At 60.4% G+C, this 28,000-nt stretch overlaps 1 protein-coding gene across 2 annotated transcripts in view; it reads left to right on the forward strand.

Annotated features, from left to right (window-relative positions):
• Positions 1-28,000, forward strand: part of susd2 (sushi domain containing 2) — a 158,292-nt gene that overhangs the window by 68,195 nt on the left and 62,097 nt on the right. For both annotated transcript variants that reach the window (XM_070887679.1, XM_070887680.1), the window contains exon 10: positions 1,935-2,090. In XM_070887679.1, the coding sequence (XP_070743780.1) occupies positions 1,935-2,090 (156 nt within the window). The remainder of the gene's footprint in view (positions 1-1,934; positions 2,091-28,000) is intronic.

Raw genomic sequence — 28,000 nt, forward strand, 5'->3', positions numbered from 1 at the left:
ACCAGTCAAAATTACCCCCAGTGGCATTGTACTCAAGCTGTGGACTGACCAGAGCACTGTAGAGTTTGATCGTGCCTTCCTCTTCCTCTGACTCTGTGTTGCTGCAATGTGATGCAACAGTGGCAAGATAGAACTGCCCCCCCAAGATCACCAACAGCTAGGGTGCTGCCAGCACAAGTATCTGTGTGGCTCGAGCTTTTCCTGGCTGCCAATATGGCGCCTATGAAGCGGGGTCATTCATAGTGAGGCCTAGCGACAGTTTGCCTATATAGTTCAACAGCTAATGTATTTGCTGAACATGAAACACTGAAATCCCTAATGAAACACGTAAGAGCTCTGATCTACCCCAGCTTATTGGAGATTTGTGGTGCTAGAAAGAAAGAAAGACTTGGATTTATATAGCGCCTTTCACGATCACTGGATGTCTCAAAGCGCTTTATGCCAAAGAAGTACTTTTGGAGTGTAGTCACTATTGTAATATGGGAAACGCAGAAGCCAATTCTCGCACAGCAAGCTCCTACAAACAGCAATGTGATAATGACTAGGTAATCTGTTTTTAGTTATGTTGATTGAGGGATAACTATTGGCCAGGACACTAGGACTAACTCCCCTGCTCTTCTTTGAAATGGGATCTTTTACGTCCACTTAAACCAAGGCCCTGTCTGCTCTCTTAACGTCTCATCTGAAAAACAGCACCTCCGACAAGTGCAGCACTCCCTCAGCACTGCACTGGAGTGTCAGCCTAGATTTTTGTGCTCAAGTCCCTGGAGTGGGACTTGAATCTACAACCTTCTGACTCAGAGGTGATAGTGCTAGCCACTGAGCCACAGCTGACACTAGAGGTATCTGCCAAAAAAGGAAGGGGCTAGAATGTAGAAAACATCTTTCGCCCCACTATTGGTGGCCATGCCTTCAGCCGTCTAGGCCCTAAACTCTGGAATTCTCTCCACCTCTCTCTCCTGCTTTAAGATACTCCTTAAAATCTACCTCTTTGACCAAGCTTCTGGTCACCTGTCCTAGTGTCTCCTTCTTTAGCTCAGTGCCAATTCTTGTCTGATAAGGCTCCTGTGAAGGGCCTTGGGACATTTTACTATGTTAAAGGCGCTATATAAAAGCAAGTTGTTGCTGAAACAATCAGATTTGCAAATCTTTAGTCTGACAGTTTTCCGCCACAAGGCGGCACTGTAACTAGCACAGCCCTGCAGCTGAAGTGTTTGTGTACCCGATGCTCTGATAAAGCACCAAGCTCAGACCCTGCACTGAGCCGCCCGGTCACAAATACTACATGGCTGCCTTGATCCATTCAGCTGCTGGGGCAGCATTGGATTTCCTGCCCTCCCTGAGGTGGGCGGCCTGTAAAGGGTGCTAGCCGTGGGGCCAGCCTGGGGCCAGCCGTGAATATATAATGAAGTTGCACTGAGGAGAATTGGGCTCATCGTCCGCAGTATAACGGCGACAGGTTGAAGAACAATTCTAGTGAACTTCTGGTGGCAGATCCGCTGATGAGGAAAATAGGGCCCCATTCTCCGAAACATGGTGCGATGATTGTGGTAGTGTTGCCTAGAAACAGCACCAAGGTTTTCCGAATGCTCCAAGTTCTTCCCTCACAATGCCACGATAGGTGAGATGCTCACCGCAGTGGACTGACTGTGAACTTTGACCTAACTGAGACTGGCAGAGCAAAGTGACTGGTAGATCCTTGGGCCACACGGGTCACCCGAAATGAAAATCCGGTCGTGTCTGCAACGGATATCTGATCCGCAACACCAGTTTCACACTCGGGCGGCTAGTTGAACGTGACCCCCTTGATTGTAAGATAGTAAACCATGAATCCAAATCATAAAAACAAGGATACATCTCCTTTTAAAAATAAAATACATAAATAGTTCCAAAGTTTAACAAACGTTGTCGGATTTCTTGAACTCTTTTTCCAGGCACAGCATTTGGAGAGCCACATTTCTTTACGTTTGATGGTGCTAACTTCACCTTCAATGGGAGGGGGGAGTACACGCTGGTAAAAGGAGAAGGAAACACCACGAGTGGAGTATTGCAAGTCCAAGGAAGGACAGAAGTAGTCAAGAATATAAATGGTAAGACTCCTCCGGCAGCGAACATTGACTGTGCAGCAGCCCTGCTGTGGTGCTGCGTGTCCCTTTCATGGTTTATGATCCCATTCCCATTTCTCGACATGTCGCTGAGTTTGTCCACACATGCCAGTCTGTGTTATCATTGATGCACAAGAAGTGGGTTGTTGTATTGTAAAGCCGGGTGCGAATGGCGTAAGGTGACTCATATCTCCCAGATATGTCTTGATGTTTTATATTATTTCTTTCTTCCGTGTCGGTTGCCTATGTAGTACAGTGGAGTGTCAGTTGTAACATCTAATGGGTTAAAAACTGGTTATTTGTAACACTTCAGGAGTTCTTCAGGAATTCTAATGACTGACCACACAAAAGGCTCCCAGCTTGGGTAAATGATAGGATGTGCTGTTGCAAAATGTTTTACGGGAAGAAAATGTCGATTGATTTGTTTTCGTCTTTGTAATTGACGACATGAGGAAACCATTTGATGTGCTGCGAGTTGTGCTGATCTGGAATGTACTGCCTGAACGGGTGGTGGATCAGTTTCAATAATAACTGAAAAAAAGGGAATTGGATAAATACTTGAAGGTGGACGGTGGAAAATTTGCAGGGAAAATATCCAGTTGGTCTCTTGAGATTTTGATGATCCCATGTAGAGATCTACATTTTTTGTGATGGGCAAGACACACGTAACTGGCAGTAAGTACGTATCAACTGCTTCTGTTTAAAATTAATTGGATCATTTGGGCTGTTCTGAGGTTATTACTATCAGGAATGTCTGGACAGGCTGGGGCTCTTTTCTCTAGTGGTGACATAACAGAGATCTTTAAAATTATGAAGAGGTTCCATAGGATAGACATGGAGATTATGCGGATGAAATTGGGCTCAGTAGAGGTCGTTTTTTGGGTGTTATGAGGCCTCTTAAGGTTCCAAAATGGTGTCCTTGGCACTCTGCCGTGAAGTGCACCGGGCGCCATATTGGTAAAGGGGTTAGCGCACATGTGCACCCAGCGTCCACTGGAAGTATGCAGATCATGACATCAATCAGAGTGCAATGCTGGTTTGATGCCAGCGCTGCCATTTTGGAGTTCCATGCTTCAGCCTAAGCCCTCTTTTAACCTCCCACAGCTGAACTCGTGCTCAACAACATGAGCAACCCCCCACCAGTGCTACTTACAGGTTAGTTGCTGGATTATTTATTCTGGCTGTTGCTGTAATTCTTCATGTTTTGGGTGCTTTTCCATACTTGTTAAAAGTTTCAGTAGTCTCAGGGAGTGGTCTGGTTGGTGCTGATGTACTTTTTTGGTGACTTGTGGACAAACCAGTTGCTTCCACACATGGTGGCCTAGCAGGGAGTCATCTTGGCGTCAAGCATGACTGAGAGAATGGGCAGAGGCTGCACAGAGCAGTACAAGCTGCTAGAAGAGGGAGGAGGAGGTGGGGAGAAGGGCTCTCAGCAAGAGGCCATATCCACGGAGGGTGGTTAGGGAGCAGATCTGTTCGAGAACAGATTTCAGGAGTGCTGTGATACCCTGGAAGGCCCTTTATAGATTCATCTCCAACGCCATGATGACAACAGTCTGAGCTTCCACTGCAGCACTCTGACGTTGGATGGAAGCTGTTTGTGCTGCAGTGGAAGCTGAGACATCAGCCATCAGATGCTGCATCATGGTTGGCTCCACAGGTGTGTTGATGGAGGTGCCCACCCATTCCATGTTGGAAAAGATGGGTTCCAAGCGCTGCGCAAAGCCCTATACCAAGTTAGAGCAGGATTCTTCCATGCTCCTTGACTTTGAACACATGCTTACTGGCAGGCTTTCCAGTGCACCATGCATTTTGGTGTGTACACCCATCAGCCTTCTTCAGTAGCCCGGCCCATCAAACTTATTCTCTGAGTCCTCTGCAGCAGAATTAGTGCGCGCCCTCGCCTTCTGGCAAGCTGGCACCTGCGCTATTCTTTCCCCCGCCCTGGCTCCGGTGTGTCACCACCTGCAGGTCCCACCTCTATGCTGTCCTCTGAATTACGCACGGTGTCAGTTTCTGAGCTGGTGGCTGTGAATGTGAAATCAAGTGACGGTGTGTCTTCATCTTCACTGCCTTCCTGCCCTTCCCCCACTGCCTAGGCAGGTCGCAGTTCTTGGGTATCTGAACTGAAAAAGGAACAAGGGTAGGGTCATGGTGAAGGGACAGGAGAAAGTAAGAAGTGCGTGCTTACACCATCAGCAGCTTCTCTGTCAGAAGAGAGTTAGGAATGAGGAAGAAGTGGGATGTGAGAAGGATGATTAGGTATGAGTTTACCATCGTCTTCAATGGCTTCAGCCCCGCCAGGTGCCATGACCTCAGCGATGACCCTTGCCATAGTGGCCAGCACCATCTCCTCCATGGGGGTTAAAACATGCAGATGCGCCTCTCCCCCTCCGATTAGTTCCTGCTGCCTCTGATTGTGCGCCACCATCTCCTGCAGGAGAGAGGGAAATGTGTTAGTGAGTGTCATGCAATTTGTTTGGGTGATGTGGCTGTCATGGTTGAATAACTGCGAGTGTGTGCACACTGTGAGATGTGGATGTGAGGCTTACAACAGTGCTAAGTGTGTGAGGGTGAGGTGAAGGAATGAATGTTAGATATGAGTCCCGATTGATACAGATTGTTGCTAGATGAGTGATGGGGGTGTGTTGAATTGAACAGTGGCTGAGGTTAGCGGTGCAGTTGGTGAGATATGGCATTTGAAGATGCATTCACTGATCGTGACCACTCGTGTGAGGTCATTAACCCTTTTCCGGCACTGCATCCAGGTCCTTGGGACTATACTCCTGACATTAACCTCCACGGCTATCTGATCTCCTCCCTCCTGCCCTCCTGAGGACATCTCTCTTCCTTTCCATCTCCTCCAACAAGACCTCCAGTGCAGTGTTCAAAAACCTGGTGGCCCGCTCTCTCCCACTCTTCACTCTTTCCTGGGTCAGATTCAGTTGCAGAACGACTCCAAGCACCTGCTGCAGCCAGATTGCACCTTCCATTTAAGAGGCAGGCTAGCTTTAAGTCGTGGGCGTTAGTAACGATATTGGGCTCTTTGCTGATGCATGCAACAATGAACAGCATGGGTAGCACAGGCTTCATGCTGAAATCATTATAATGAGCAGGCAGCATGGAGTTGGCAGCTGCCTTCATTCCACTTAATGGGCACGGTTTAATTGCACATCCCGATCCCCACGCCCATTTTCAGGGCCTACCCTCTTTCCCCCCCACCCGTTTCCACTTGTGGAGGAGTCCAAAATTTGGGGCCATAAATGAAGATTGTCACTAATAAGTTTAATAACGAATTCAGGAGAAACCTTTTTACTCAGTGGTTAGAATGTGGAACTTGCTACCACAAGGAGCAGTTGAGGCGAATAACACAGATACATTTAAGGGGAAGCGAGATAAGTACATGAGGGAGAAAATAAGGGAAGAATATGTTGATGGGGTTGGATGAAGTAAAGTGGGAGGAGATGCCTGTGGAGCATAAATACAGGCGTAGACCTGTTGGGCCAAATAGCCTTTGTCTGTGTTGTAAATATTATGCAGCACCCTCTACAATAACTCAATGGACTGAAATTGCTCTTTTATATATTCCCGCCTCCGCCCTTGCCTCAGCCCATCTGCTGCTGAAATCCTCATTATGCTTCTGTTGCCTCCAGACTCGACTATTCCAAAGCTCTCCTGGCTGGCCTCCCATCGCCCACCCTCCATAAACATCAGCATGAGGGGGATCACCCCTGTGCTCACTGACCTCCATTGACTCCCGGTCCAGCAACACCTTGGTTTTAAAATTCTCATCCACGTGTACAATGCACCTCCCTATCTTTGAAACCTACTGCAGTCCCACAACCCTCCAACAACTCTGCATTCCTCCAATTCTGGCCTCTTGTATCCCCCATTTCCTTCGCCTCACCATTGTTAGCCGTGCCTTCAGCTCCATGGACCCTAAGCTATGCAGTTCCCTCCTAAACCCCTCCACTTCTCCATCTTCCTCTCCTCCTTTAAGACGCTCCTTAAATGATATCTCTTTGACTAAGCTTTTGGTCACCTGTCCTAATATTTCCTTAATAAAAACCAAAACTTATGGAAGTATGCAATAGGTCAGACAGCATCTGTGGAGAGAGAAACAAAGCTAACGTTTCATCAGAACTGGAAAAAGTTAGAGATGTAACAGATTTTAAGCAAATACATAGGCAGGGAAAGGGGGAGGGGAGGAAAGAACAAAAGGGAAGGTCTGTGATTGGGTGGAAGGCAGGAGATATTAAATGACAAAAGGGATGAAGGTCCAAGGCAAAAGGAGATGGTAATGGGACAAAAAAAAGTAAATAAACAAAAGTTAGGTCTAAAAAAATTTTACGGGAAGAAAAAGTTGACGGAATTGTTTTAGTCTCTGTAATTAGCAAAAGTACCAGAGGCGACATGAGGAAACCATTTTATATGCAGTGAGTTGTGATGATCTGGACTGTACTGGCTGAACGGGGGTGGAAGCAGTTTCAATAATAACTGAAAAAAGGGAATTGGATAGATACCTGAAGGTGGAAAATATCCAGTTGGTCCCTCGAGATTTTGATGATCCCAAATAGAGATCAGCAACGATGGGTCGACAGTGGATCTTGGGAAGGAGGTAGAAGCGGGCTATGAGGTTGAATGCCGTGGAAAGAAAGACTGGCATTTATATTGTGCCTTCCACAACCACCAGATGTCTCAAAGCACTTTAAAAGCCAATGAAGTACTTTTGGAGTGTAGTCATTGTTGTAAGCTCACACAAACAGCAATGTGATAATGACCAGATAATCTGTGTTGATTGAGGGATGCATATTGGCCAGGACATCAGGGATAACTCCCCTACTCTTCTTTGGAATAGTGCCATAGGATCTTTTACAAACACCTGAGAAAGCAGATGGGACCTTGATTTAATGTCTTAACTAAAAGACAGTACCACCGACAGTGCAGCACTCCCCTGGAGTGTCAACCTAGATTTTTATGGACTCAAGTCCCTGGAGTGGGGCTTGAACTCACAACCTTCTGACTCAGAGGCGACTGTCCTCCCCACTGAGCCACGGCTAACACTGGGAGAGAAATTGTCTAGCGGAGATGAGGTCAGTGACAGTCTGGGAAATTATGACTTGATGTTCGTTGGTGGAGGGGAGGTAAGAGGAGGTGTCAGAGAGTTGGCGTTCAGCCTCCGCAAGGTAAAGGTCAGTTTGCCAAACAATAACAGTGCCACCCTTGTCAGCAGGTTTAATAACACTGTTAGGTTTGGACCTGAGAGAATGGACTGCTGTAAATTCAGAGGGAGGTAGGTTAGAGTGAGAGAGCGGAGTAGAAAAATTGAGACGGCCAAAGTCACACCGGCAGTTCCCAATGAAAAGATCTAGAGAGAGTAAGGGGCTAGTGGGAGGGGTCGAGGTAGAGCGAGAATTCTGAATATTTCCTTGTGGCTTGGTGTCAATTTTTGTCCAATAATGCTCCTGTGAAACACCTTGGGACATTTTACTACGTTAAAGGCACTATATAAATGCAAGTAATTATGATATATTTTAGCCAGAGTACTATGACAAGGGTTCCCTATACCACTCCTAGGGCTCCATCTATTTAACTAGATATGGGGCAAGTCAAGGCTCATTCTGTTTTGTAAGGAACAGGAGTTCAAATTACAGGAGAAGCCACTGATACTGAGCCTAAGGAGAATATCGAGAATAAAACCCCTGAAAAACTAACCCCTTCCCAAATCTCCAATCTGAGCTTTGTTACAATAAATGTGGATGAAGCGAAACCTTTGAAAGAGATGAGTTTGATCTTGGTCCATAAATGGATGCGTCCGAGTCCAGACTCTGTGTTGAGTGTTATCACAGAGCAGTGAGCCCAGTCAATACCAGACTGTGTGTTCTGTCCGGCAACGCCTTGATTTTAAAATTTTCATCCTTGTTTCCAAATCCCTTCATGTCCTCACCCCTTCCTATCTCTCTAACCTACTCCAGCCCGACAACCTTCTGAGATCGCTGCACTCCTCCAATTCTGGCCTCTTGCGCGTCCCTGATTTTAATCACTCCACCTTTGGCGGCCGTGCCTTCAGATGCCGGGATCCTAGGCTCTGAAATTCCATTCCTAAACCTCTCTGTATCTCCACCACTCTCTTCTCCTTTAAGATATTCCTTAAAACTTACCTCTGTGACCACCTGCCCTAATATCTCCTTATGTGGCATGGTGTCAAATTTTATTTCATATCTGTGAAGCACCTTGGGATGTTTTACTACATTAAAGGTGCTATATAAATGCAAGTTGTTGTTGTGAGTGTATTCACGGAGCAGGGAGCCCAATCAATGCCTTGTGTAATAAAAATGTGGGCTCTTTTTAATAGTGATCTTTTACAAAATTGCCAATGTTGAATATATAGCATTGCTTTGGTATTCATCAAGTATTTACCATGTTCGATGTTTTTCAACTTAATATGCTGAGCTGTACGTTCATTACTCCAAATTAGAGGAGGAGAGAGCTCAAGCCGAGCTTCTCTTCTTTGGTATCACTCGGGAAATGGTTTTCAATATTCCACCGTCTGGTAGCGGGACTAGAAAATGCAGTACATATAAAAGAAAACCCAGGAAAAGGAACATAGTGAGATTCTACATAAATGCAAGGCCTCATTCTCTTTTTGCTTCCTTTTATCTGAAAGAGAAAGACGATTTAATGCTACTGATGAGTGCTATTCAAAACAAGCTACTCTCTTTCTCTTCCAAATGAAGTACAGGTTGTACCTCTCCAGTCCAGGACTCTTTAGTCCGGAAACATAGAACATAAGAGCATAAGAACATAAGAAATAGGAGCAGGAGTAGGCCATGTGGCCCCTCGAGCCTGCTCCGCCATTCAATAAGATCATGGCTGATCTGATCATGGACTCAGCTCCACTTCCCTGCCCGTTCCCCATAACCTTTTACTCCCTTATCGCTCAAAAGTCTGTCTATCTCCGCCTTAAATATATTCAATGACCCAGCCTCCACAGCTCTCTGGGGCAGAGAATTCCATAGATTTACAACCCTCTGAGAGAAGAAATTTCTCCTGATCTCAGTTTTAAATGGGCGGCCCCTTATTCTAAGACTATGGGCTAAATTTTCCATTATTTTTGCATGCATAACGGCCACTTAACGTCCATTTTAATGTTGAAGTGACTTGTAATGCCCAGATATCACCCATTTAGCCACAAAATAGAAACTGACGGCCATTTCTGGGTCACTTATCGCCGAGCGTTACTTTCCACATGTGCGTAACGCCGAGAAAAAATAATACCCGTGCGCCCACTGCTTTTGGGCGGAATCATCAGAATGGGCAATCCCAACGCCCATAATATCGGCCAACATTACTTTCGGCATGTCATTAACGCCGAGATTTAATAATACCCCGCCCACTAGCTTTTGTCGTAAAGATCACATTTTCCGAAACTAACGGCCAGTATATCGCCCATCCTTACTTTCGGCACCTTGCACACATCTCGCCCACAATATCGCTCACCGAAAAAAACGCCGGGAAAAAGTTAAATTAACCGGAACTACTCACAGCGGTATGGACGCCATGTTCTAAATCACATGTCGCATCATTTAAAAGGCTGCTCTGCTTCAACCTCGGGGGAGTTCGGATGTACTCTGGAGGTGATGTGAACATCTGAACAAACATCTTTATCTTACTGTGGACGATTGAAATTTAATAGGTGTCTTAGTGGGGGCATTCATTCCTTGTGAACAATCGGTGGAAAACAGATAGCTATTGGTATGGGGCGTGTCTTTCTCACCCTCTCTTGATGACCACTTGCATGCTGCAGACTCAAGATGGCAAAAGGTACGTTCGATAGCATCATGTGCCCAATGTAAGATGTGCCAGACTGATGAGGAGGACCAGACGTTACACCTCCCCGCAAGTACAGGGAGAAGCAGTCTTAACTCAACTTGCCCGACACCACCTGCCTTCGGAGACTGCGTTTCCAAAAATAAGTTATCAGTGAGATATGCCAGCTCATCAGGAGAGATCTGCCGCCTACCATCAGGACCACACTGTCCATCGAGGTAAAAGTCACCGCGGCACTGTCGTTCTATGCGTCGGGTTCTTTTCAGGCCTCAGCAAGCGACATTTGCGGTATGTCTTAGCATGCCACATGTTGCTGCATTAGACAGGTAACTGAAGCCCTGTACGCAGGCAGGATGGACTTTATCAGCTTCCCTGTGACCAGGGAGGCTCAGACTGAGAGGGCTTTAGGATTCTACTGAATTGCTAACTTCCCCAAGGTGCAGGGAGCAATAGACTGTACGCAGATCGCGATGCGGGCACCTTTTCAGGATGCAGAGATTTTCAGGAACCGCAAGGGATTCCACTCCCTGAATGTGCAACTCGTTGTCGACCACCAGCAAATTATTATGGCAGTGAATGCTGAATTTCCGGGCAGCATCTATGATGCTCACATCCTGCGTGAGAGCACTGTATCTGACTTGTTTAACAATCAGTCACAAGGTCAATGCTGGATACTTGGTAACAAAGGATATGGCCTCGCCACCTAGCTGATGACCCCCCTGCGTGACACCCACACCGAAGCTGAGAAGCGATACAACGAGAGCCACAGAGCCACTCGCAGTATCGTGGAGAAAACCATTGGAGTGCTTTAGCAGCGCTTTAGATGTCTGGACCGCTCAGGAGGCGAGCTCCAATATCACCCTGAGCAGGTAGCTCAATTCGTGGTGGTGTGCTCCATGCTGCGCAACTTGGCTATCAGGAGGGAACAAGAATTGCCAGAAGGGTGTGACGGTCCACCTCAGGAGAGAGACGAAGAGGAGGACGAGGAGGTGGATGCTGACCTAGGGCCACACAATCAGGCTGATGCTGAAGCCATGCCCCCGCCTCCCTGTAGACTGCAGGAAAGGGCCCTTGGTGGCATCATAGCTGCAAGACTCTTGCGTCAGGAGCTCATAAATGAACGCTTTGGTGTTATTTGCAAGGCTGACACATTGCTGGGTGTGCAGGTCATACATCAATGGTGGGCATCGCCTTGGTGTTAAAGTTTAAGTTGATTGAACTTAAGTGTAATTATACCCTTTGATAAGGAATCACCAGTGTGTAACGGTCCAGCTATCTGAGCCAATGCGCAACAAGGTTTTGTTAAATAAAAAACATTTAAACCGACCATTTGTCTGAAATCAGAAGTATATCTGTAAAAACCAACCCTCCCCCCACCCCCCTGCTTCTCATCCCCACTTCTACCCTTTCCCCTCCTGACTCCAAGCCGCCTAGCTGAGGAGTTCCTCAGGCGCTGCTTCATTTGGGGGGGGGTGACGGCCGAACCGCTGCTTGGACGGATGTAGGAGAGGACGGTCCTGAGGTGGGAACGTGCTCCGAGCCAGAAGCAAGATGTTGCTCCAAGCTCTCATGTGTCATTGGCAATGGGGGTGCGGCACCTTGGGGTGCAGTGCCGCGCTCCGGGACCATGGGAGCCCTCTGCCACCAGTGTTCCTGGCTAACAGCTCCAGGGCCTCCTCCATCCCTTCCATGTTTGTATATTATTTGTTGGACAAAAACTCGGTGCCAACTATGTTCTTGGTGCTTAGTAGGCTTTTTGCTACTGGTGAATCTCCCTCGTGCCTCCCACAACAGCTAAACAAGCACACATTACACTCACACACACTTTCAGTCCCTCTCTTCTCCCTCTCTCTCCACTTCTGCACATGTAATGATGACCCCTGACCTCCTGAATCGCGGGAAACGAGCGTTGCCATGCCATTGCTAATGACGGAGACACTTTACGGCAGAAGGTCAGAGAGATTTAACGCTAACACCCATTTCAGATCGCTTGTGGTAACGCCCAATTTTTAAAATGGAGACTAGGGGCTTTGAAAATGGGCGACAAGCCGGCGATCTGAAAACCCATTTTTACCGCCCATGCCAGAAATATCGCCCATTTTTGGGTGATCTGCACAAAAGTGTAAAATCTAGCTCTATGTCCCCTAGTTTTAGTTTCCGCTATGAGTGGGAATATCCTCTCTGCATCCACCTTGTCGAGCCCCCTATTATCTTATAAATTTCAATAAGATCACCTTTCATTCTTCTGAACTCCAATGTATATAGGCCCAATCTACTCAACCTATCCTCATAAGTCAACCCCCTCATCTCTGGAATCAACCTAGTGAACCTTCTCTGAACAGCCTCCAATGCAAGTACATCCTTCCTTAAATCGGAGACCAAAATGGCACGCAGTACTCCAGGTCTGGCCTCACCAATACCCTGTACAGGTGTAATAGGACTTCTCTGCTTTTATACTCTATCCCTCTTGCAATAAAGGCCAACATTCCATTTGCCTTCCCGTTAATTGCTGTACCTGCATACTAATTTTTTGTGTTTCATGCACAAGGATCCCCAGGTCTCTCAGTACTGCAGCACTTAACAATTTTTCTCCATTTAAATTATAATTTGCTTTTCTATTTTTTCTGCCAAAGTGGATAATCCCACATTAAACTCCATCTGCAAAATTTTTGCCCAGTCACTTAGCCTGTCTATGTCCCTTTGCAGATTTCTTCTGTCATCACAATTTGCTTTCCCAGGCATCTGTGTATCATCAGCAAACTTGGCAACATTACACTCGGTCCCTTCATCCAAGTCATTAATACAGATTGTAAATAGTTGAGGACCCAGCACTGATCCCTGCGGCACCCCACTAGTTACTGTTTGCCAACCTGAGAATGAACCATTTATCCCAACACTATTTTCTGTTAGTTAGCCAATCCTCTATCCATGCTAATATATTACCCCCAAACCCGTAAGAATTTATCTTGTGCAGTAACCTTTTACATGGCAACTTATCAAATGCCTTCTGGAAATCCAAATACACCAGATCCACTGGTTTCCCCTTATCCACCCTGTTCGTTACATCCTCAAAGAATTCCAACAAATTTGTCAAACTATCCCTGGTCCAGCATCATTCGTGGCGTGGGTGGCATCCCGTGCTGTTCGCTGAGGAAAGTGGGCCGAGCATGGAAAGGGAAGGGAAAGGCAGATGGCTGACTGAGGCGTCGAAGCTGGGCCTGGTCCCAAGCTCCATCTCTCTCCCACTGCCGCCGTAACTCAGCTCTCCCTCTCCCCAGTCCACCTCGCCGCTTCTCGGCCCACTGCGCCGCTTCTCGCCCTGCCCCACCGCGCCGCTTCTCGCCCTGCCCCACCGCGCTGCTTCTCGCCCTGCCCCACCGCGCCGCTTCTCGCCCCGCCCCACCTCACCGCCTCTCGCCTCACCCCACCTCATCGCTTCTCGCCCCGCCCCACCTCATCGCTTCTCGCACCGCTCCACCGCGCCGCTTCTCGCCCCACCCCACCTCGCCGCTTCTCGGCCCGCCCCACCTCGCCGCTTCTCGCCCCACCCCACCTCACCGCTTCTCGCCCCACCTCACCGCTTCTCGCCCCAACCCACCTCACCGCTTCTCGCCCCAACCCACCTCGCCGCTTCTCGCCCCAACCCACCTCACCGCTTCTCGCCCCACCCCACCTCGCCGCTTCTCGCCCCAACCCACCTCACCGCTTCTCGCCCCACCCCACCTCACCGCTTCTCGCCCCAACCCACCTCTCCGCTTCTCGCCCCGCCCCACCTCACCGCTTCTCGCCCCAACCCACCTCACCGCTTCTCGCCCCACCCCACCTCGCAGCTTCTCGCCCCACCCCACCTCACCGCTTCTCGCCCCAACCCACCTCGCCGCTTCTCGCCCCACCCCACCTCACCGCTTCTCGCCCCAACCCACCTCACCGCTTCTCGCCCCACCTCGCCGCTTCTCGCCCCACCCCACCTCACCGCTTCTCGGCCCACCCCACCTCGCAGCTTCTCGCCCCACCCCACCTCGCAGCTTCTCGCCCCACCCCACCTCACCGCTTCTCGCCCCACCTCGCCGCTTCTCGCCCCAACCCACCTCACCGCTTCTCGCCCCAACCCACCTCGCCGCTTCTCGCCCCACCCCACCTCGCCGCTTCTCGCCCCAACCCACCTCACCGCTTCTCGCCCCACCCCACCTCGCCGCTTCTCGCCCCAACCCACCTCACCGCTTCTCGCCCCACCCCACCTCACCGCTTCTCGCCCCAACCCACCTCACCGCTTCTCGCCCCGCCCCACCTCACCGCTTCTCGCCCCAACCCACCTCACCGCTTCTCGCCCCACCCCACCTCGCAGCTTCTCGCCCCACCCCACCTCACCGCTTCTCGCCCCAACCCACCTCGCCGCTTCTCGCCCCACCCCACCTCACCGCTTCTCGCCCCAACCCACCTCACCGCTTCTCGCCCCACCTCGCCGCTTCTCGCCCCACCCCACCTCACCGCTTCTCGGCCCACCCCACCTCGCCGCTTCTCGCCCCACCCCACCTCACCGCTTCTCGCCCCACCCCACCTCACCGCTTCTCGCCCCACCCCACCTCACCGCTTCTCGCCCCACCCCACCTCACCGCTTCTCGCCCCACCCCACCTCGCAGCTTCTCGCCCCACCCCACCTCGCCCCACCCCACCTCGCCGCTTCTCGCCCCGCCCCACCTCACCGCTTCTCGCACCGCTCCACCTCACCGCTTCTCGCCCCACCCCACCTCGCCGCTTCTCGCCCCACCCAACCTCGCCGCTTCTCGCCCCACCTCACCGCTTCTCGCCCAACCTCGCCGCTTCTCGCCACGCCCCACCTCACTGCTTCTCGCCCCACCCCACCTCACTGCTTCTCGCCCCGCCCCACCTCGCCGCTTCTCGCCCCACCCCACCTCACTGCTTCTCGCCCCACCTCACCGCTTCTCGCCCCACCTCACCACTTCTCGCCCCACCCCACCTCACCGCTTCTCGCCCCACCTCGCCGTTTCTCGCCCCGCCCCACCTCACCACTTCTCGCCCCACCTCACCGCTTCTCGCCCCACCCCACCTCACCGCTTCTCGCCCCACCCCACCTTACTGCTTCTCGCCCCACCTCACCGCTTCTCGCCCCACCCCAACTCACCGCTTCTCGCCCCACCCCACCTTACTGCTTCTCGCCCCACCTCACCGCTTCTCGCCCCACCTCACCGCTTCTCGCCCCACCTCACCACTTCTCGCCCCACCCCACCTCACCGCTTCTCGCCCCACCCCACCTCGCCGCTTCTCGCCCCGCCCCACCTCACTGCTTCTCGCCCCACCTCACCGCTTCTCGGCCCACCCCACCTCACTGCTTCTCGCCCCGCCCCACCTCGCCGCTTCTCGCCCCACCCCACCTCGCCGCTTCTCGCCCCACCCCACTGCTTCTCGCCCCACCACACTGCTTCTCGCCCCACCCCACCTCACTGCTTCTCGCCCCACCTCACCGCTTCTCGCCCCACCTCACCGCTTCTCGCCCCACCCCACCTCACTGCTTCTCGCCCCACCACACTGCTTCTCGCCCCACCCCACCTCACTGCTTCTCGCCCCACCTCACCGCTTCTCGCCCCACCTCACCACTTCTCGCCCCACCCCACCTCACCGCTTCTCGCCCCACCCCACCTCACCGCTTCTCGCTCCACCTCACCGCTTCTCGCCCCACCCCACCTCACCGCTTCTCGCCCCGCCCCACCCCGCCGCTTCTCGCCCCACCTCACCGCTTCTCGCCCCACCTCACCACTTCTCGCCCCACCTCACCGCTTCTCGCCCCACCTCACCACTTCTCGCCCCACCTCACTGCTTCTCGCCCCACCCCACCTCACTGCTTCTCGCCCCACCCCACCTCACTGCTTCTCGCCCCGCCCCACCTCACCGCTTCTCGCCCCACCTCACCGCTTCTCGCCCCACCTCACCGCTTCTCGCCCCACCTCACTGCTTCTCGCCACACCTCACCGCTTCTCGCCCCACCCCACCTCACTGCTTCTCGACCCACCCCACCTCACCGCTTCTCGCCCCACCCCACCTCACCGCTTCTCGCCCCACCCCACCTCACCGCTTCTCGCCCCGTCCCACCTCACCGCTTCTCGCCCCGCCCCACCTCACCGCTTCTCGCACCGCTTCACCGCGCCGCTACTCGCCCCGCCCCACCTCACCGCTTCTCGCCCCGCCCCACCTCACTGCTTCTCGCCCCACCCCACCTCGCCGCTTCTCGGCCCGCCCCACCTCGCCGCTTCTCGCCCCACCCCACCTCGCCGCTTCTCGCCCCAACCCACCTCACCGCTTCTCGCATCACCCCACCTCACCGCTTCTCGCCCCAACCCACCTCGCCACTTCTCGCCCCAACCCACCTCACCGCTTCTCGCCCCACCCCACCTCGCCGCTTCTCGCCCCACCCCACCTCACCGCTTCTCGCCCCAACCCACCTCGCCACTTCTCGCCCCAACCCACCTCGCCACTTCTCGCCCCAACCCACCTCACCGCTTCTCGCCCCACCCCACCTCGCCGCTTCTCGCCCCACCCCACCTCGCCGCTTCTCGCCCCACCTCGCCGCTTCTCGCCCCACCCCACCTCGCCGCTTCTCGCCCCACCCCACCTCGCCGCTTCTCGCCCCACCTCACCGCTTCTCGCACCACCCCACCTCGCCGCTTCTCGCCCCACCCCACCTCGCCGCTTCTCGCCCCACCCCACCTCGCCGCTTCTCGCCCCGCCCCACCTCACCGCTTCTCGCCCAACCTCGCCGCTTCTCGCCCCACCTCGCCGCTTCTCGGCCCGCCCCACCTCGCCGCTTCTCGCCCCACCCCACCTCACCGCTTCTCGCATCACCCCACCTCACCGCTTCTCGCCCCAACCCACCTCGCCGCTTCTCGCCCCAACCCACCTCACCGCTTCTCGCATCACCCCACCTCACCGCTTCTCGCCCCAACCCACCTCACCGCTTCTCGCATCACCCCACCTCGCCGCTTCTCGCCCCAACCCACCTCACCGCTTCTCGCCCCAACCCACCTCACCGCTTCTCGTCCCACCCCACCTCACCGCTTCTCGCCCCAACCCACCTCACCGCTTCTCGCCCCACCTCACCGCTTCTCGCACCACCCCACCTCGCCGCTTCTCGCCCCACCCCACCTCGCCGCTTCTCGCCCCGCCCCACCTCACCGCTTCTCGCCCAACCTCGCCGCTTCTCGCCCCACCTCGCCGCTTCTCGGCCCGCCCCACCTCGCCGCTTCTCGCCCCACCCCACCTCACCGCTTCTCGCATCACCCCACCTCACCGCTTCTCGCCCCAACCCACCTCGACGCTTCTCGCCCCAACCCACCTCACCGCTTCTCGCATCACCCCACCTCACCGCTTCTCGCCCCAACCCACCTCACCGCTTCTCGCATCACCCCACCTCGCCGCTTCTCGCCCCAACCCACCTCACCGCTTCTCGCCCCAACCCACCTCACCGCTTCTCGTCCCACCCCACCTCACCGCTTCTCGCCCCAACCCAACTCACCGCTTCTCGCCCCACCCCACCTCGCCGCTTCTTGCCCCGCCCCACCTCGCCGCTTCTCGCCCCACCCCATCTCGCCGCTTCTCGCCCCACCCCACCTCGCCGCTTCTCGCCCCACCCCACCTCGCCGCTTCTCGCCCCGCCCCACCTCACCGCTTCTCGCCCAACCTCGCCGCTTCTCGCCCCACCTCACCGCTTCTCGCCCAACCTCGCCGCTTCTCGCCACGCCCCACCTCACTGCTTCTCGCCCCACCTCACTGCTTCTCGCCCCGCCCCACCTCGCCGCTTCTCGCCCCACCCCACCTCACTGCTTCTCGCCCCACCTCACCGCTTCTCGCCCCACCTCACCACTTCTCGCCCCACCCCACCTCACCGCTTCTCGCCCCACCTCGCCGTTTCTCGCCCCGCCCCACCTCACCACTTCTCGCCCCACCTCACCGCTTCTCGCCCCACCCCACCTTACTGCTTCTCGCCCCACCTCACCGCTTCTCGCCCCACCCCACCTCACCGCTTCTCGCCCCACCCCACCTTACTGCTTCTCGCCCCACCTCACCGCTTCTCGCCCCACCTCACTGCTTCTCGCCCCGCCCCACCTCACCGCTTCTCGCCCCGCCCCACCTCGCCGCTTCTCGCCCCACCTCACCGCTTCTCGCCCCGCCCCACCTCGCCGCTTCTCGCCCCACCCCACCTCGCCGCTTCTCGCCCCACCCCACTGCTTCTCGCCCCACCACACTGCTTCTCGCCCCACCCCACCTCACTGCTTCTCGCCCCACCTCACCGCTTCTCGCCCCACCTCACCGCTTCTCGCCCCACCTCACCGCTTCTCGCCCCACCCCACCTCACTGCTTCTCGCCCCACCTCACCGCTTCTCGTCCCACCTCACCGCTTCTCGCCCCACCTCACCGCTTCTCGCCCCACCCCACCTCACCGCTTCTCGTCCCACCTCACCGCTTCTCGTCCCACCCCACCTCACCGCTTCTCGCCCCACCTCACTGCTTCTCGCCACACCTCACCGCTTCTCGCCCCACCTCACCGCTTCTCGTCCCACCCCACCTCACCGCTTCTCGCCCCACCTCACTGCTTCTCGCCACACCTCACCGCTTCTCGCCCCACCTCACCGCTTCTCGCCCCGCCCCACCTCGCCGCTTCTCGCCCCACCTCACCGCTTCTCGCCCCACCTCACCGCTTCTCGCCCCACCTCACCGCTTCTCGCCCCACCTCACCACTTCTCGCCCCACCCCACCTCACCGCTTCTCGCCCCACCCCACCTCACTGCTTCTCGCCCCACCTCACCGCTTCGCGCACCACCCCACCTCACTGCTTCTCGACCCACCCCACCTCACCGCTTCTCGCCCCACCCCACCTCACCGCTTCTCGCCCCACCCCACCTCACCGCTTCTCGCCCCACCCCACCTCACCGCTTCTCGCCCCACCCCACCTCACCGCTTCTCGCCCCGCCCCACCTCACCACTTCTCGCCCCACCCCACCTCACTGCTTCTCGCCCCACCTCACCGCTTCTCGCCCCACCTCACCGCTTCTCGCCCCACCTCACCACTTCTCGCCCCACCCCACCTCACCGCTTCTCGCCCCACCCCACCTCGCCGCTTCTCGCCCCACCTCACCGCTTCTCGCCCCACCTCACCACTTCTCGCCCCACCCCACCTCACCGCTTCTCGCCCCACCCCACCTCGCCGCTTCTCGCCCCACCTCACTGCTTCTCGCCCCACCTCACCACTTCTCGCCCCACCTCACCGCTTCTCGCCCCACCTCGCCGCTTCTCGCCCCACCTCACCGCTTCTCGCCCCACCTCACCACTTCTCGCCCCACCCCACCTCACCACTTCTCGCCCCGCCCCACCTCACCACTTCTCGCCCCACCCCACCTCACCGCTTCTCGCCCCACCCCACCTCACCGCTTCTCGCTCCACCTCACCGCTTCTCGCCCCACCCCACCTCACCGCTTCTCGCCCCACCCCACCTCGCCGCTTCTCGCCCCACCTCACTGCTTCTCGCCCCACCTCGCCGCTTCTCGCCCCACCCCACCTCACTGCTTCTCGCCCCACCTCACCGCTTCTCGCCCCGCCCCACCTCACCGCTTCTCGCCCCGCCCCACCTCACCGCTTCTCGCCCCACCCCACCTCACCGCTTCTCGCCCCACCCCACCTCACCGCTTCTCGCCCCACCCCACCTCACCGCTTCTCGCCCCGCCCCACCTCACCACTTCTCGCCCCACCCCACCTCACTGCTTCTCGCCCCACCTCACCGCTTCTCGCCCCACCTCACCGCTTCTCGCCCCACCTCACCACTTCTCGCCCCACCCCACCTCACCGCTTCTCGCCCCACCCCACCTCGCCGCTTCTCGCCCCACCTCACCGCTTCTCGCCCCACCTCACCACTTCTCGCCCCACCCCACCTCACCGCTTCTCGCCCCACCCCACCTCGCCGCTTCTCGCCCCACCTCACTGCTTCTCGCCCCACCTCACCACTTCTCGCCCCACCCCACCTCACCGCTTCTCGCCCCACCCCACCTCACCGCTTCTCGCTCCACCTCACCGCTTCTCGCCCCACCCCACCTCACCGCTTCTCGCCCCACCCCACCTCGCCGCTTCTCGCCCCACCTCACTGCTTCTCGCCCCACCTCGCCGCTTCTCGCCCCACCCCACCTCACTGCTTCTCGCCCCACCTCACCGCTTCTCGCCCCGCCCCACCTCACCGCTTCTCGCCCTGCCCCACCTCACCGCTTCTCGCCCCACCCCACCTCACCGCTTCTCGCCCCACCTCACCGCTTCTCGCCCCGCCCCACCTCGCCGCTTCTCGCCCCACCCCACCTCACCGCTTCTCGCCCCACCTCACCGCTTCTCGCCCCGCCCCACCTCACCGCTTCTCGCCCCGCCCCACCTCACCGCTTCTTGCCCCACCCCACCTCGCCGCTTCTCGCCCCGCCCCACCTCGCCGCTTCTCGCCCCACCCCACCTCACTGCTTCTCGCCCCACCTCGCCGCTTCTCGCCCCGCCCCACCTCGCCGCTTCTCGCCCCACCCCACCTCACTGCTTCTCGCCCCACCTCGCCGCTTCTCGCCCCACCCCACCTCACTGCTTCTCGCCCCACCTCGCCGCTTCTCGCCCCGCCCCACCTCACTGCTTCTCGCCCCACCCCACCTCACTGCTTCTCGCCCCACCATACCTCACCGCTTCTCGCCCCGCCCCACCTCGCCGCTTCTCGCCCCACCCCCACCTCGCCGCTTCTCGCCCCACCCCACCTCACCGCTTCTCGCCCCGCCCCACCTCGCCGCTTCTCGCCCCACCCCACCTCGCCGCTTCTCGCCCCGCCCCACCTCGCCGCTTCTCGCCCCACCTCGCCGCTTCTCGCCCCACCCCACCTCGCCGCTTCTCGCCCCGCCCCACCTCGCCGCTTCTCGCCCCACCTCGCCGCTTCTCGCCCCGCCCCACCTCGCCGCTTCTCGCCCCACCTCGCCGCTTCTCGCCCCACCCCCACCTCGCCGCTTCTCGCCCCGCCCCACCTCGCCGCTTCTCGCCCCACCTCGCCGCTTCTCGCCCCACCCCCACCTCGCCGCTTCTCGCCCCGCCCCACCTCGCCGCTTCTCGCCCCACCCCCACCTCGCCGCTTCTCGCCCCGCCCCACCTCGCCGCTTCTCGCCCCACCTCGCCGCTTCTCGCCCCACCTCGCCGCTTCTCGCCCCGCCCCACCTCGCCGCTTCTCGCCCCACCTCGCCGCTTCTCGCCCCACCTCGCCGCTTCTCGCCCCACCCCACCTCACTGCTTCTCGCCCCACCTCGCCGCTTCTCGCCCTACCCCACCTCACTGCTTCTCGCCCCACCTCGCCGCTTCTCGCCCCGCCCCACCTCACCGCTTCTCGCCCCGCCCCACCTCACCGCTTCTCGCCCCACCTCGCCGCTTCTCGCCCCGCCCCACCTCACCGCTTCTCGCCCCACCTCGCCGCTTCTCGCCCCGCCCCACCTCGCCGCTTCTCGCCCTACCACACCTCGCCGCTTCTCGCCCCACCCCACCTCACTGCTTCTCGCCCCACCTCGCCGCTTCTCGCCCCACCCCACCTCGCCGCTTCTCGCCCCACCCCACCTCACTGCTTCTCGCCCCACCTCACCGCTTCTCGCCCTACCCCACCTCACCGCTTCTCGCACCGCCCCACCTCACCGCTTCTCGCCCCGCCACACCTCACCGCTTCTCGCCCCACCCCACCTCACCGCTTCTCGCCCCACCCCACCTCGCCGCTTCTCGCCCCACCTCGCCGCTTCTCGCCCCACCTCGCCGCTTCTCGCCCCACCCCACCTCGCCGCTTCTCGCCCCACCCCACCTCGCTGCTTCTCGCCCCACCCCACCTCGCCGCTTCTCGCCCCACCCCACCTCGCCGCTTCTCGCCCCACCCCACCTCACCGCTTCTCGCCCCATCCCACCTCGCCGCTTCTCGCCCCACCCCACCTCGCCGCTTCTCGCCCCACCCCACCTCGCCGCTTCTCGCCCCACCCCACCTCGCTGCTTCTCGCCCCACCTCACCGCTTCTCGCCCCGCCCCACCTCACCGCTTCTCGCCCCATCCCACCTCGCCGCTTCTCGCCCCACCCCACCTCGCCGCTTCTCGCCCCACCCCACCTCGCCGCTTCTCGCCCCACCCCACCTCGCCGCTTCTCGCCCCACCTCGCCGCTTCTCGCCCCACCTCGCCGCTTCTCGCCCCACCTCGCCGCTTCTCGCCCCACCCGACCTCGCCGCTTCTCGCCCCACCCCACCTCGCCGCTTCTCGCCCCACCTCACCGCTTCTCGCCCCACCCCACCTCGCCGCCCTTTCGCCCCGCCCCACCTCGCCGCTTCTCGCCCCACCTCACCGCTTCTCGCCCCACCCCACGTCGCCGCTTCTCGCCCCACCTCACCGCTTCTCGCCCCATCTCACCGCTTCTCGCCCCACCTCACCGCTTCTCGCCCCACCCCACATCGCCGCTTCTCGCCCCACCCCACCTCGCCGCTTCTCGCCCCACCCCACCTCGCCGCTTCTCGCCCCACCTCACCGCTTCTCGCCCCATCTCACCGCTTCTCGCCCCACCTCACCGCTTCTCGCCCCACCCCACCTCGCCGCTTCTCGCCCCACCCCACCTCACCGCTTCTCGCCCCACCTCACCGCTTCTCGCCCCATCTCACCGCTTCTCGCCCCACCTCGCCGCTTCTCGCCCCGCCCCACCTCGCCGCTTCTCGCCCCACCCCACCTCGCCGCTTCTCGCCCTACCCCACCTCACTGCTTCTCGCCCCACCCCACCTCACCGCTTCTCGCCCCGCCCCACCTCACCGCTTCTCGCCCCGCCCCACCTCGCCGCTTCTCGCCCCGCCCCACCTCGCCGCTTCTCGCCCCACCCCACCTCGCCGCTTCTCGCCCCGCCCCACCTGGCCGCTTCTCGCCCCACCCCACCTCGCCGCTTCTCGCCCCGCCCCACCTCACCGCTTCTCGCCCCGCCCCACCTCACCGCTTCTCGCCCCACCCCACCGCGCCGCTTCTCGCCCCACCCCACCGCGCCACTTCTCGACCCACCCCACCTCACCGCTTCTCGCCCCGCCCCACCTCGCCGCTTCTCGCCCCGCCCCACCTCGCCGCTTCTCGCCCCACCCCACCTCGCCGCTTCTCGCCCCGCCCCACCTGGCCGCTTCTCGCCCCACCCCACCTCGCCGCTTCTCGCCCCGCCCCACCTCACCGCTTCTCGCCCCACCCCACCTCACCGCTTCTCGCCCCGCCCCACCTCACCGCTTCTCGCCCCACCCCACCGCGCCACTTCTCGCCCCACCCCACCTCGCCGCTTCTCGCCCCACCTCACTGCTTCTCGCCCCGCCTCACCTCGCCGCTTCTCGCCCCACCTCACTGCTTCTCGTCCCACCTCGCCGCTTCTCGCCCCACCCCACCTCGCCGCTTCTCGCCCCACCCCACCTCGCCGCTTCTCGCCCCACCCCACCTCACCGCTTCTCGCCCCACCCCCACCTCGCCGCTTCTCGCCCCACCCCACCTCGCCGCTTCTCGCCCCACCTCGCCGCTTCTCGCCCCACCCCACCTCACCGCTTCTCGCCCCACCCCACCTCACCGCTTCTCGCCCCACCCCACCTCGCCGCTTCTCGCCCCACCTCGCCGCTTCTCGCCCCACCTCGCCGCTTCTCGCCCCACCTCACCGCTTCTCGCCCCACCTCACCGCTTCTCGCCCCACCCCACCTCGCCGCTTCTCGCCCCGCCCCACCTCACCGCTTCTCGCCCCACCCCCACCTCGCCGCTTCTCGCCCCACCCCCACCTCGCCGCTTCTCGCCCCACCCCACCTCGCCGCTTCTCGCCCCACCCCACCGCTTCTCGCCCCACCTCACCGCTTCTCGCCCCACCCCACCTCACCGCTTCTCGCCCCACCCCACCTCACCGCTTCTCGCCCCACCTCACTGCTTCTCGCCATGCCCCACCTCGCCGCTTCTCGCCCCACCTCGCCGCTTCTCGCACCACCCCACCTCACCGCTTCTCGCCCCACCTCACCGCTTCTCGCCCCACCCCACCTCACTGCTTCTCGCCCCGCCCCACCTCGCCGCTTCTCGCCCCACCTCGCCGCTTCTCGCCCCACCCCACCTCGCCGCTTCTCGCCCTGCCCCACCTCACCGCTTCTCGCCTCGCCCCACCTCACCGCTTCTCGTCTCGCCCAACCTCGCCGCTTCTCGCCCCACCCCACCACGCCGCTTCTCGCCCCACCCCACCTCACCGCTTCTCGCCCCGCCCCACCTCGCCGCTTCTCGCCCCACCCCACCTCACCGCTTCTCGCCCCGCCCCACCTCGCCGCTTCTCGCCCCACCTCACCACGCCGCTTCTCGCCCCACCCCACCTCACCGCTTCTCGCCCCGCCCCACCTCGCCGCTTCTCGCCCCACCTCACCGCTTCTCGCCCCACCTCACCGCTTCTCGCCCCACCCCACCTCGCCGCTTCTCGCCCCACCTCACCGCTTCTCGCCCCACCTCACCGCTTCTCGCCCGATCCCACCTCGCCGCTTCTCGCCCCACCTCGCCGCTTCTCGCCCCACCTCGCCGCTTCTCGCCCCACCCCACCTCGCCGCTTCTCGCCCCGCCCCACCTCGCCGCTTCTCGCCCCACCTCACCGCTTCTCGCCCCATCCCACCTCGCCGCTTCTCGCCCCACCTCACCGCTTCTCGCCCCACCTCACCGCTTCTCGCCCGATCCCACCTCGCCACTTCTCGCCCCGCCCCACCTCGCCGCTTCTCGCCCCACCTCGCCGCTTCTCGCCCCACCCCACCTCGCCGCTTCTCGCACCACCCCACCTCACCGCTTCTCGCCCCACCTCACCGCTTCTCGCCCCACCCCACCTCACTGCTTCTCGCCCCGCCCCACCTCGCCGCTTCTCGCCCCACCTCGCCGCTTCTCGCCCCACCCCACCTCGCCGCTTCTCGCCCTGCCCCACCTCACCGCTTCTCGCCTCGCCCCACCTCACCGCTTCTCGTCTCGCCCAACCTCGCCGCTTCTCGCCCCACCCCACCACGCCGCTTCTCGCCCCACCCCACCTCGCCGCTTCTCGCCCCACCTCGCCGCTTCTCGCCCCACCTCACCGCTTCTCGCCCCACCTCACCGCTTCTCGCCCCACCTCACCGCTTCTCGCCCCACCCCACCTCGCCGCTTCTCGCCCCACCCCACCTCGCCGCTTCTCGCCCCGCCCCACCTCACCGCTTCTCGCCCCACCCCACCTCGCCGCTTCTCGCCCCGCCCCACCTCACCGCTTCTCGCCCCACCCCACCTCGCCGCTTCTCGCCCCACCCCACCTCGCCGCTTCTCGCCCCACCCCCACCTCGCCGCTTCTCGCCCCACCCCCACCTCGCCGCTTCTCGCCCCACCTCGCCGCTTCTCGCCCCACCTCACCGCTTCTCGCCCCATCCCACCTCGCCGCTTCTCGCCCCACCTCACCGCTTCTCGCCCCACCTCACCGCTTCTCGCCCGATCCCACCTCACTGCTTCTCGCCCCGCCCCACCTCGCCGCTTCTCGCCCCACCTCGCCGCTTCTCGCCCCACCCCACCTCGCCGCTTCTCGCCCTGCCCCACCTCACCGCTTCTCGCCTCGCCCCACCTCACCGCTTCTCGTCTCGCCCAACCTCGCCGCTTCTCGCCCCACCCCACCACGCCGCTTCTCGCCCCACCCCACCTCACCGCTTCTCGCCCCGCCCCACCTCGCCGCTTCTCGCCCCACCTCACCGCTTCTCGCCCCACCTCACCGCTTCTCGCCCCACCTCACCGCTTCTCGCCCCACCTCACCGCTTCTCGCCCCACCTCACCGCTTCTCGCCCGATCCCACCTCGCCGCTTCTCGCCCCACCTCGCCGCTTCTCGCCCCACCTCGCCGCTTCTCGCCCCACCCCACCTCGCCGCTTCTCGCCCCGCCCCACCTCGCCGCTTCTCGCCCCACCTCACCGCTTCTCGCCCCACCTCACCGCTTCTCGCCCCACCTCACCGCTTCTCGCCCCACCCCACCTCGCCGCTTCTCGCCCCGTCCCACCTCGCCGCTTCTCGCCCCACCCCACCTCACCGCTTCTCGCCCCACCCCACCTCACCGCTTCTCGCCCCATCCCACCTCGCCGCTTCTCGCCCCGCCCCACCTCACCGCTTCTCGCCCCGCCCCACCTCACCGCTTCTCGCCCCGCTCCACCTCACCGCTTCTCGCCCCGCCCCACCTCACCGCTTCTCGCTCCACCCCACCTCACCGCTTCTCGCCCCGCCCCACCTCACCGCTTCTCGCCCCGCCCCACCTCACCGCTTCTCGCTCCACCCCACCTGGCCGCTTCTCGCCCCGCCCCACCTCACCGCTTCTCGCCCCACCCCACCTCGCCGCTTCTCGCCCCGCCTCACCTCACCGCTTCTCGCACCGCTCCTCTGCGCCGCTTCTCGCCCCGCCCCACCTCACCGCTTCTCGCCCCACCCCACCTCGCCGCTTCTCGCCCCACCCCACCTCACTGCTTCTCGCCCCGCCCCACCTCACTGCTTCTCGCCCCACCTCGCCGCTTCTCGCCCTACCCCACCTCACTGCTTCTCGCCCCACCTCGCCGCTTCTCGCCCCGCCCCACCTCGCCGCTTCTCGCCCCACCCGACCTCGCCGCTTCTCGCCCCACCCCACCTCGCCGCTTCTCGCCCCACCTCACCGCTTCTCGCCCCATCTCACCGCTTCTCGCCCCACCTCACCGCTTCTCGCCCCACCCCACCTCGCCGCTTCTCGCCCCACCCCACCTCGCCGCTTCTCGCCCTACCCCACCTCACTGCTTCTCGCCCCACCCCACCTCACCGCTTCTCGCCCCGCCCCACCTCGCCGCTTCTCGCCCCACCCCACCTCGCCGCTTCTCGCCCCGCCCCACCTGGCCGCTTCTCGCCCCGCCCCACCTCACCGCTTCTCGCCCCGCCCCACCTCGCCGCTTCTCGCCCCGCCCCACCTCGCCGCTTCTCGCCCCACCCCACCTCGCCGCTTCTCGCCCCACCCCACCTCACCGCTTCTCGCCCCGCCCCACCTCACCGCTTCTCGCCCCGCCCCACCTCACCGCTTCTCGCCCCGCCCCACCTCACCGCTTCTCGCCCCGCCCCACCTCGCCGCTTCTCGCCCCACCCCACCTCACCGCTTCTCGCCCCGCCCCACCTCACCGCTTCTCGCCCCACCCCTCCTCACCGCTTCTCGCCCCACCCCACCTGGCCGCTTCTCGCCCCGCCCCACCTCACCGCTTCTCGCCCCACCTCACTGCTTCTCGCCCCGCCCCACCTCACCGCTTCTCGCCCCACCCTACCTCGCCGCTTCTCGCCCCACCCCTCCTCACCGCTTCTCGCCCCACCTCACTGCTTCTCGCCCCGCCCCACCTCGCCGCTTCTCGCCCCACCCCACCTCGCCGCTTCTCGACCCACCCCACCTCACCGCTTCTCGCCCCACCCCCACCTCGCCGCTTCTCGCCCCACCCCACCTCGCCGCTTCTCGCCCCACCTCGCCGCTTCTCGCCCCGCCCCACCTCGCCGCTTCTCGCCCCACCTCACCGCTTCTCGCCCCACCTCACCGCTTCTCGCCCCACCTCACCGCTTCTCGCCCCACCCCACCTCGCCGCTTCTCGCCCCGTCCCACCTCGCCGCTTCTCGCCCCACCCCACCTCACCGCTTCTCGCCCCACCCCACCTCACCGCTTCTCGCCCCATCCCACCTCGCCGCTTCTCGCCCCGCCCCACCTCACCGCTTCTCGCCCCACCTCACCGCTTCTCGCCCCACCCCACCTCGCCGCTTCTCGCCCCGTCCCACCTCGCCGCTTCTCGCCCCACCCCACCTCACCGCTTCTCGCCCCACCCCACCTCACCGCTTCTCGCCCCACCTCGCCGCTTCTCGCCCCACCCCACCTCACCGCTTCTCGCCCCACCCCACCTCGCCGCTTCTCGCCCCACCTCGCCGCTTCTCGCCCCACCTCACCGCTTCTCGCCCCACCTCACCGCTTCTCGCCCCACCTCACCGCTTCTCGCCATACCCCACCTCGCCGCTTC

Source organism: Pristiophorus japonicus, chromosome 8 (assembly GCF_044704955.1).
Source record: "Pristiophorus japonicus isolate sPriJap1 chromosome 8, sPriJap1.hap1, whole genome shotgun sequence".
Classification (NCBI taxonomy): Eukaryota; Metazoa; Chordata; class Chondrichthyes; family Pristiophoridae; genus Pristiophorus; species Pristiophorus japonicus.